The sequence below is a fragment of the Amblyomma americanum genome, chromosome 3 (assembly GCF_052857255.1).
Source record: "Amblyomma americanum isolate KBUSLIRL-KWMA chromosome 3, ASM5285725v1, whole genome shotgun sequence".
NCBI lineage: Eukaryota > Metazoa > Arthropoda > Arachnida > Ixodida > Ixodidae > Amblyomma > Amblyomma americanum.
The window spans coordinates 202,640,133-202,651,448 of NC_135499.1; the positions used below are offsets into that span (position 1 = coordinate 202,640,133).

At 44.0% G+C, this 11,316-nt stretch overlaps 1 protein-coding gene across 1 annotated transcript; it reads right to left on the minus strand.

The window, feature by feature from the left end:
* Positions 1 to 7,038: 7,038 nt before the first annotated feature.
* LOC144124348 (NPC intracellular cholesterol transporter 2-like) lies at positions 7,039 to 11,218 on the minus strand. The gene is made up of 3 exons (XM_077656980.1): positions 11,190 to 11,218; positions 7,451 to 7,658; positions 7,039 to 7,172 (listed from the first exon to the last, which is right to left on the minus strand). The coding sequence occupies exons 1-3, from the start codon at positions 11,216 to 11,218 to the stop codon at positions 7,086 to 7,088; spliced, it is 324 nt and encodes a 107-aa protein (XP_077513106.1). The 3' UTR covers positions 7,039 to 7,085.
* Positions 11,219 to 11,316: the final 98 nt, after the last annotated feature.

Here is an 11,316-nt window from a genome sequence, read left to right on the forward strand (position 1 = left end):
ACATCACTGTCTAAAATAAATGTCACGGCATCTGCATTGAAGTGTGCGTTATGCACAAAAAAGTAAACCTACTGAACAAATGACAGAAAAAAGAGAGTGATGACTACAACGGTTAAACCTCCTGCGATGCCCAAGCCAAATATGTTCAAAAGAACTGCAAGAGCATTTTGTACAACAAACACATAATCAAAATGCAATGTTCTGTCATGCAACACTGTTAACAGAGTCATGAAAATGAATACAGGGAGAAGGCAAATGGTATATCAACCACAAAGCATGTCACAACATGCTCGACCTTCAGTCTCCAAGCCCACTATGTTCCTAAGGTACAATTGACTAATGGAACAGCTTTGCACGCCCACAGCATTCAGACAAGGTTTTGATTTGGCTCTAACTGTAGACACATGCTTGGCATGTTGCATAGCTACATTCTTTTTCAACAGTTTGGTGCAGGTTGACACAAAACGTGTCCAGCAGCAAAAAAGAAAGTACAGTTTTGCAACAATGTAGACAAAACATATTAGTCAACAATGCAAAATGTTCGCAGCATAACAGGCATTGGGAAAATTTAGTGTGCCAGCAAGGCAGCACTTCTTTGGTATCAATGACTGAGTAACAGTGGTCAGAATAAGGCTAAAGAAAAGAAGGTTCTTTTTTATCAAGAAACACAGTAACTATGGTCACAACTGTATCATGCTTTGGCTTCACATTCTCAGGTCAGCAAACATGTGAACATCGGTCTTATGAGAAGACGCACTGCAGTAGAATTTCCCAAATAATAAAAGCATCAAGGCTTCATAAGGAAGGAGTTCTTGTTTGAAATCGACATTAAAGGGGCCCTGAAACACCTCTTAGTCAATCACCAAGAACACCTTGTGAGAAATGCCACCTTGAAAAACTGTTTCAAGGATGGGCAACTAGATTCTCTTTCAACTTAAACTCATCCGCTGCACTGACTCAATGGCTGCGTTGTTCTGTATGCTGCAATTTCAGTGCATGCCAAAGATTGTCAACAATAATCCACAGCCCCCCACTGTAACCTTCCTCTCAGCCCACAGTGCAGCTCTGGCACACTTGTATCATTAACTAAAGCAATCAATTACTCAATTAATCAATCAGTAAGTCAATCAGTGATCCGTCAAATTCTCTTCACTGTTCTCCCTCAATAAGTGCCTGCAGAAGAGATACCTTGTTAGCCCAAGACTGCTTCCAGTCACTGTTGGTTGTGGTAACCCTGCTCACGCAACTACTTTAGATGTGGCACTAACACTAAACTGCCACGTAGGCGCCTGGATACGGACATCGCGTGGTGGTAACTAAATGAGTGCACATTGTGAATGAAAAAGTCCTGTTATTTAAGAAATGATAGAGAGCTTGCGTTGTGCACCCCTTGTGAGCGTTACATGCTATGCAAGGCTGCAAGATACCCCACCCACCCACTGCGTTTACACGCCACACCCAGGGGTGCTTCAGGGCCCTTTCAAGGCAGGACAACTATAAACACAAAACACATGAAAAGTGAGGCAGCTGGTACACATCTACACAATAAATGTTGTGTGACCTCGAAATTAACAACAGTAAAACTTGTGACACAATACAAACAGTACGAGCAACTAAAATAAGAGAGGAAGGTCTAAATGGAAATATGAGCACTAAAGAAAACAAAAAATTCAGGCTGTGCCCTAAACACTTGCAGAGAATATATAAATGTATAAGGACAGCAAGCATGGAGTTAGGTAGACAGGAGCGCCAAGTGGAGCACACCGCAACGCATACAAGGTCCATAGAGAATGCCACACTGGCATCACGCGCACAGCATTTGTGTGCACTACCTCCTCCGCTTTTCTTTTTTTTTGCTAAAGGGCTTTTGTGCAGTTTTGCCTTTTCACCGCCCTTCTTGAAGACATGATCTTGTTGACATGACACTTGTCGATATTCCTGTGAAACAAAATGCAGCTATGAGCAGCAGCTGGGAAGGTGGGGGTGTTCTACCAACACTCCTGATCATGTCACATCATTTTACAGATGCTCCACCCCAACAAAGCACTAGTGACATGTTCTTACTAGCAGAGTTGGCTCTCCTATCTGTTTTGCTCTGTGGCAGCAAGAATGTGTAAAGGGCAATTAATGATGAAACCCAAAGGCAGAGCTTTTTCATCAAATCGAAAGGAACTATGCTCACCCTAACCGGCATTGTGTTGAACACTCGCACTCTACAAAAGCATAGTCACTATATCCAGTTAGCCTACTCAATAGAAAGGACATAAACAAGTAAAATTGATTAAATCAAAGCCACAAAATGATTTTTTATCAATACAGAAAATGCAAACCTTATCTATTTGATATGTTCCAGACAAGAGGAAAGGAAACCTATCATCAGTGCGTTGATATGTGCAAGTTGTGAATCTGGACAGTCATTTAGAGGCATAACGAGCGCCTGTTGTGAAAACTACTCTAGAAACTAGTGTGTGCTGTTGCACTCTGCATTACAGGGATTGTAGACTCATCCCTCTGAGCATTAAGTTGGGCCCCTTGCGATTATCTCCCCATTAGTTCAACACATAAGATCTTTTCTTTAGCCAAAAAACACACAGTAAAATCCATCAAGCCACTTATTTTGACACTACTGGAAGCTCTTATTCCTTGATTTTGTGATCTGCATAATATCATTCAAAATCACACTAAAAATAAAAGCATTGCCAAGTCGTAAAATGCCGTAATTTGTGCATGCTCCAAAAGTTCTAATTTCTTAAAAACAATTTCCAAGGCTCAAACAATTAGCTTGCTTGTCACAAAAACATCATGTACACTGCAGAAAAGTGTATAGCAAGTCATCATATATGCTTGACAAGCTCTGTTTTTGGTGAAATCTGACTATTTCATACCCTTTAAAGCTAACCTAATGGTCTAAGCTCACTTCACACTTGGGTTTATAGTCCCTTTAAGAATGATGCAAGTGCACTAAGCAAAGTGAATAATGTTTTTTCGATGTTGTGTGTAGCTCACTTAAACGTGTTGTACCCACAGATCACAAGCAGTTTACGTGGGTCACGACAACATATAAAACTGCATAGGTGACTACTTTCTAAATGCTGTAAACTGTGCATTAAAAATTGCAAGGATGTAAAATGCCATCTGTGTGACAGTCTGGCTTGACTTTTCTTATGCATTCACTTTTGGGTAGTGGTGTAATGCTGTCTGTGTTCCTGCATAGATTTTATCATGTTGAAGGATACTATTTACAGTTCCAGAGCAACACTCCTTCTGATGCATGCTACTGAACATTCCGATTAAAGTAGTAAGGAAGCCTCAAAGCTTCACAGCCCACTCGTAAGACATAATAATCATGCCGTTAGCGAATACCATGAGAAGTCATTCCCATTCTCTTCTGGCTGCATGCCTCATACAATGAGGCTGAGTTACAAGCCTAAGCACTCATACACACACAAAAAGTTGGTTTCGTACACGATATTCATGAGTACAACGATAAAAACAAAGTAATGCACATATAAAACCAAAGTAAAATGAGGAACATTACATAATGCCACAGTAGCACAACATGTGCAGACTTGTCAGTTTTTCATTTAGCTAGGAACAGATAAAAACAAGGGCAATGAAGATGAAACGACCCTCAAACACAATGTTAATGAGTGACGTCTAAATGATACAAACAATAGGAACTTAAGAAGGGACTACAAAAATAATACTTCAATGGCATGGTCCTGGCATCATTCCCTGGTTGAAGGCTTTGTTCTAAAATGATGCGCAACTCCTGAGAGCCTGCTTTCCTAACACCCACTGACATAACTTCAAATCGCTGGAACGATCTTAAGTGTCAGCCAAAATAGTGACAAAAAGAACACGCATGGGCGACACATTAAAATCAAAAAGGAAGTGACATACTGGTGCTTAACTAGTAACACAAATACAGAATAGCAGAATGCCTACACACCATTAACGTGTTGTCAGCAGAGACAACACACACAGCTTAACAACAAAAGATAGGATTCTACAGCACCATTATGTGGCATGCTAAGCTGCCCAGCAATGTTAACAGTGCTGCCACAAAGCAGGATAATAATAACATGCAATGAAGCCTGGCCAACAAGGCGGGGAACACCTGTTCTTTGTATACTGAAGGGGTCCAGACACGCTTTTTTAGAAAACTGCAAAGCTGAACCCAACAACGTTTCGGCAAGGCCTAAAAAACTAAAAAAGCTAATGATAAACAAAAACCATCTACTCCAAGGACGCAGATGCAGAGTGGTTTTTTCATGCGGTTTCGATCATTGCTCTCTCTCGCAGCACGATAAAAGGTCGAACATACACAGAATGTGCACAGCCAAGTCATGCGCAGATTTCTTCACTTAAGCTACTCAAGGTTATTCAATAGATTATTAAAAACCATCGTCTCTACTACTTTGCCAGCCTTGTTCATAGTACATGAAAGAAATGCACAGCAATTTCTGCTGTGACTGATGGAAGCACTACAGGATGGTCTATCTAAACATTTTGTACCTGACAGTACAACAAAGAACAGCCTTTAACAGCAACTAAACTGGAAGCTTGCCAGCAGCACCCCACATTGAATATGGTGCCTGTTGAACATTACATGGAATGAGTATGCAGACTAAAGGGAATACAAAACTGGGACCACATGGTTCAGATGAATGACTGCACCCCTTCAAGAGAGCACTGTGGTAAAAGATTATAACTTCAGCTTAGGTTTAAAAGATTGCACTTGCCACACCTACATAAGTGTTAACAAAGTGCTGACTTCATGTTATCATTCATAAGTTAAAAAAAACACTATCATGCTAAATGGTTGCTCCATTTTTTTACTTCAGTGGTGCTGAATATTTGACACCTTTGCAACATCTCGCAGATGGATGGAGTTAGATTACACGACTGAGCACTAGGGGGGCAATCTTCAATTAGGACTGGGTGTTTAGCTGCATCAGCATGGTGCAGTGCAAACCAGCTGTTTAATGCTACCCTAATGTTATTCAACTCATGCTCCACACTTTGAACAGGCCATATCCCTGCCTAAGTAGTCATTCGATGCCCCGTGGAATTACATGCACCAGCCAGTTCACATAGCTTTGTGTGGGCTATTTCGAAACGTTATGTGCTAAATGAGGCCCAGGCATATCAGCACAAACTATTCTAAGTAATTCCATCTACTTTCCCAAAAAACTGGTTGCCTAGACCCGTGAGGAAGGAAGACAATGAATCACTCAGTTTGGAAGTCATTGCTGGCTATCTGTATGGTTTTGCTTCGAAGGCTGTGGATGGCCAGCAGGTCAGTGGTGCTCGTCAGAGCCTGGTGGGTGAAGAACTGCTCCATTTTGTCCAGCATGCCCAGGATTTCTCCAGGACGCAGGTTTGTCGGACAGCTACTGTGCTGGTACTGCGAGTGGGGAGGGGCCTCGGTAATGCCTGGCTTTGCACACTCGATGGCCTCCTCACTGAAGCTATACGTGGTGGAGCAAGAGTCGTCGCAGTGCAGGTAGTCTTCGATGTCTTTGCGTGTAATGTCAGGGCGCACCTTCTTAAGCGACGAGCATAGCTGGTCCATGGGATCGTTGTCGCCGTTCTGCGAGCGACCTGCACACATGCGCACGGGCAGCAGCTGCGAACGCACCCAGCAGTTGACAATGGTCTCGCGCGGCACATGGTTCCAGGCTTCTCCCAGCAGGAGCAGGGCGTCCAGAATGGAAACGCGATTGTTCAGGTCGGGGTAGTTGAGATAGTGCACCACCAGATCGGCCCTGTACTTGCATTTGAAAACATTGAGGACACCACCATAAAGGGGCTGCAGCTCGCGCATGTTGGACTGCACGTACATCAGCTTGACGCGGTCCGACTGGACGCTCACGTGTGCGGGGCACGTGTCCAGAATGAGTACAGAGTTGTGTTCCACCTGTTTCTCGAACTCCCAGAGCCACTGTTGGAAAATGTTGCTAGTCATGAACGACGATCGCTGCCAGGCGTAAGTAACAGGAAGCTTCGGCATGTTGTCGCGCACCTCCTGAGTCTCGCGCTGGCTGTTGATAACCAGCGGCTTGATTTTGTGCGTGCCGCTAGCGTTACAGCACAAAAGCACCGTGAGCCGGTCGTCGGGAGAGCAGCTCTCGGGGCTGGGCTCGCAGCCGCCGCTGAATGGTGCTCTTTTGTAAAGTATGGACGTCTCGCAGCAGCTGTAAACACGGACCGGGTCGTGGTCCAGCAGCGCGTGGTGGTAGTTCCCCAGGCCGCAAACTCCCGCGCCCATGTCCTCAAGCGTGCTGCGACTTCCCTCCTCTTTGGAACCGCTCTTGAGCGCGAAGCCGTGCCTCTCCTTGAACTTGTACAGCCAGCCGTTGGACGCTTTGAAGTCCGTCGTGCCTAGAACCTGTGCAAGTTGTTTGGCTTTCGCCTGTATGGCACTGTCGGAAAGCGGAACCTTTTCAGATGTCTTCTCCAAAACCCACTGAAGCATGGCTGCGTCAATGTCCGCGAACTTCAGATGGGCAGTAAACTTGCGTTTGGTGACCACGCCACTGCCGCCGCCAAAGCTGCCGAAGCCCGCGTCCGCACAGAATTCGACGGGCTCGCTGCTCCGTTTGCGCATCATCTTGGCGACCCCGGTAGAATGCACCGCATACGCATCGGCAACTTGCTTCTTCGAGATCCCTTTGTCCAGCGGGTCAGAGGCCTGGCCCTTGTCATCTATCGTTAGCATCGCCGACGCTGTCTTTTGTCTTTTGTTTGTCGTTGTTGTTGTGCTGCTGCTACTTGTGCTTCCACCGCTTTCGCTGATGTTGTTTTGCAAAGATGGTGTCGCCATCTTGTGGCGGTCTTATCGATTGGTTGGTCGCTTTCGGATTGGCTTGGATGGTAGCTAGCCACTTGCACACTTCAATACCGAAACCGAAACCGAAATTTTTCTCGCAGTAGTCCAGCCGTTGTTGCGACCTTCTACTGATTTTAATTGTGAATAAAATACGAATCTCAATTTCACTCGTGTCCAGATTTATTCAACCAATTGCTACAATTCCTATGCAAACCTGAATGGTCTGAAGAATTGGTCAGGATGCTGTTCATCATCTGAAGATCACAACAGGAACTTGGCTGCACCCGATCATTTTACCGTCTCGGGTCACTAGTTTGTACTCGATGGTTGCCGATGCCTGCAAACATGAGAATTAAAATTCAATCAAAACTCAATTTAATACCACACAATGATTATCAATTTGTTCATGTGAGTTTTTGAACTCTTCTGCGCGAAACCAAATACAACAAAGGACCGTCCCTTTCTTCACTACCGGACAGACATAATAATCAAGATAATACGGTTGTTGTGTTCTTATAATTACGTCCGACCACCACTGATAAACGTAAAAGCTAATTAATAATTTAGCTTTAAATATTTTAATTCACCGCTTGAATAATGCACCTTAACACGTACCGCGGGGTAGATCTCCCTCACGGGCAGTGTGTAGCGGTAGGTGTAAATGTGGCCCTTGCGCATGGGGCACGCAGGTCTGATGTAACCGCCGATGCAGGCGTCCACGTGCGGCTCCGGCAGCTGGAATCGGTGCCGTTCGATGTACGCGCTGATCTCGTTGAACGCCGCCGGCGTCGTGAACGCTGCACGCGCACGCCAGGCGCTCAATCTCTTACCACACACACACACGTAACATGGGATATATATATATATATATATATATATATATATATATATATATATATATATATATATATTAGTTGCTATCATCTTGCTTCAGCCAGTTCAATTGAATTGCAAGGACTCACACGAGTGAATGTTTTCTCAGCGTCAGTTAAGCTGCACACACTCACTTGGATCAGAACGTTGCGTACGCGTGTCAAGTGGTCCCCGCGGGAACTGCGATATATATGCTCGTAGATTTAAATGTTTATTAAAAAGGTTTAGGAAAACGAACACCTTTGTACAAGGGCTCTGCAGACAATTCCTAAAGCAGTCCCTTCTTTCCTGACTGCAACTGTGGCATCAAATGTTCGACAATGAGCCAGCTCTGAATAGACTGGATAGCAATGAATTACGCATGAACGGCAAGATATGGAGCGAATTTTTTTTTTAAACTGAAAAAGCATTATTTATGAAGTTTCCTTTGTTCACTTCTTTATGTTCTTCTTTCTTTTTTGTCGCTTTAGGACCACACATAGGGCAAAAAGTACACTGTCTCGTCGACAAGACATGCAAGGCGGGAAATGTGAAGTGGCGGATAAGCAGCAGCAATTGACTCACGTGCGATAAATGTAGCTTCGAAAGTGACTCTTGAGCCGATCTTGATGTTGCAGGGCTGTTTCTTGCAGGACAATATCTTCACTCTCCTCACATTGCCGTGACCTGCGATTCAAAACATGGGCCGTTTATCAAATGGAAGTCGACGTTGCACGATGCTGACAGATCAAATAAAAGTCCGATGCTTGGGATACTAAACAAACTTGCGCGAATCGATAGCATAAGCCAAATTTTTCTTGTCTATTTATCTCCGGTTCCTACTGCTCCGTTACTCATGTATCACGAATTATTTTTTTTCTTTGGGTGCATATATTACAGACTTTATCTTCCGTACCGCTCTTTTCCCTCCAAACCCGGGAACCTCTCCGCACGCAGTTACAACCGCCCCCCCCCCCCCTCCAAAAAAGTAAAAAAACAATGCATCTGGCCCGGTCACTGCCCGGAATAACATGCCTTTCAAAACAAATCAATCAAAGTCTCTAGGGTGTGCAAATATTCGAAATTTTCGAATGAATATAGTGCATGTTCAAAATTATTTGAAACGAAATTGTCAAGTATTCGAATCCTTTTCGAATAATGGGCGCGAAGTTCGAATGGGGTTCATCGTAGTTAGTTTCGACGACCGCTTCAAGAACAGGGCCCATTCTGTCGTAGCACAGCGTGCTGCCGCGATCGGTCTGTACAAAATTGAAAACTTTGGTTTGAGGGAAGGAAATGGCGCAGTAATAGTCTCACACCTCGGTGGACACCCGAACCACACCGTAAGAAAAGGGAGGAAGGTGGGAGTGGAAGAAGAAAGAGAGAAAGAGGTACGTGTGGAAGAGTCAGATTCAGCTCCACAATGCAGTCCATCCGTGTAGCGGCGTTCATAATGCTCGCACATATGGCCTTTAAGACGCGACATGGTTCAGCGAGCTTTAAAAGCCTGCCCAGATGACCAATATAGGAAGCCAAAACGCTCGGCTCTCTCATCAGTCGAGTACTGGCGCTAGTTTGTACGCTCTCGCCACCAGGAACAAAGGCCGGTTAACTTTCCTCTGTGTACGACATGACAGTCACAGAATTGATACACTAACTTCGTTTTGTGTGCCCAGTGGTGGAGGTCAGGCCACTCTGGCGTCTTTCGACAGGTCGAACTGTGTGAATTTTAACTCCGCTGCTAGCGTTTCGCTGTTTCGCAGCAATATTCGTTCTCTACGAATATTCGATTCGTATTCGATTTGTTACTTTCACTATTTGATTCGTATTCGATTCGGTCTTTCGCTACAATCTTCGTATGTGATCCGGTAGCAAAGCTAGCCTATTCTTATTCGATTTCCTTTCGAAAAGGTAATATTCGTACACCCCTAAATGTCACGGCTATGTAAAGACGCGAGTTTCAAAATTTATTTCCCCAGATTATTCGGTTCGTTAACAACGGTTCTTACATGCGCCCGACGAAACCTTTATTTGCAATACATAATATAATTATCATTTAGAACCGTTTTCTGTACCAGTTAAACTTTTCAAATGACCATTATCAAGGCTTCCTCGAATGCTTATCAGGATTAACAATGCGATCTGATCCTTGTGGAACAAAAGGCTCTGAGAAATGGTTGGTTCCTCTATGTCGAATTATGCGTTTCAGTCATTAATGTACAGTGTCCCTGTTATTTTAGACAAGAGACGTCAACTCCAAACTGAACTTACCGCCCTCACACGTGCTAAACTGCAGGATATGTTTCTAGCTGACGTTTTCAGCTGAAATCCTCTAGTTGAACGCATTTTTTTGTAACGCTTTCACCTATGTCCATTACTTGTATGTAGGGATTGTACTTATCGGTTTTTATTTTCTGAGAATTCGGTGGATTTTCTTGCGGTGCTCATTTCAGAAAATAGTTTTAGTTTTTTTTTTGGCGAAAAATGAATTATCGTTACAATTAAAACAGCAGCCAACGAGGGACAACACACAGCAACGAGACACGACACTAGGCTAACAAAACTGATCTTTATTTGGGCGCACAGAATATATAGACGAAAGGGGGGGGGGGGGGAGGTAAAAAACACTGCGCAGTCGAGATGAAAAGAAGTGGTTAACGCCACCCGATAAAAATGAATTAGCATTTTTTTTTCGTTGGTCATGCCGTATTTCTGCGAAGTAAAAAGTCACTCACAGTGCCCTTTTTGTTAGCCCGAACATTCGATTAAAAACTAATTAACGCACAAATGGTCGAGTTTACAGCATTGCTTGTAAAAGAAAACGAATCCCATTTAAAAAAGTAACGGAAGCTAAATAAGACAACCGTCAGACGAAACCTCAAGTAGAAGTTGTTTGCCAGAGGGTGGGTTGTCATGTTACTGTTGGGTTGTTTAGCTGGGTTGGTCAAGAGGACGCGGCATATCAGGTGGCCTGCGGGTAACATGACATTTTTCGCGATGCTTAGGCATGGTTTCGAGCGAGTGTCTTTACATGCGTTGGGTAACCTGCTTAACAGCTGTGCAGAGCTTGTGATGATGTGACGAGAGTATAGATAGCGCTACACGAGCAGGCATTTGAAAAAGAGGTTGAGCCTCCTGGTCTGCAGATGCGTGTGAAGTAGCGGCGCAATACCTCAAAACGGAAGGCTTCGCTACATAATCCAACAGTACCCTTGTCTCACTACGCCTCTATCTTGCGAACTTTGTTAATTTTGTCCTTCGATTGAGCACAACTCCTACTCAATAGCCAGCTATCAATGGCGTGCGTGTCATAGATGCTGATCTTTTCCTGTTAAACGGGGTCTAGAAATTTGAACTCGGTTTGGTTTGGTCGGTTTTTCTCAGTTTACACCGAACAGTCCGACCCGTAATCATATAATTTGTCGTTGTTGGTGCTATGTGCTTGCATGTGCTGTTCTCTGTCCAGAAGATTGTTCTTTGGCCCTAGTCAAGCTGTTCTCACAGCCTTTTCCCCAAGGAGGCCGTTAGCATTGTGGCGGATGTCGAGAATAAGCTTTTGATTTAATTTAATTGATATGCGATGTCAATTTCAGAATTCCGAATCGAAAATGAAAATGATTTCGGAAGCA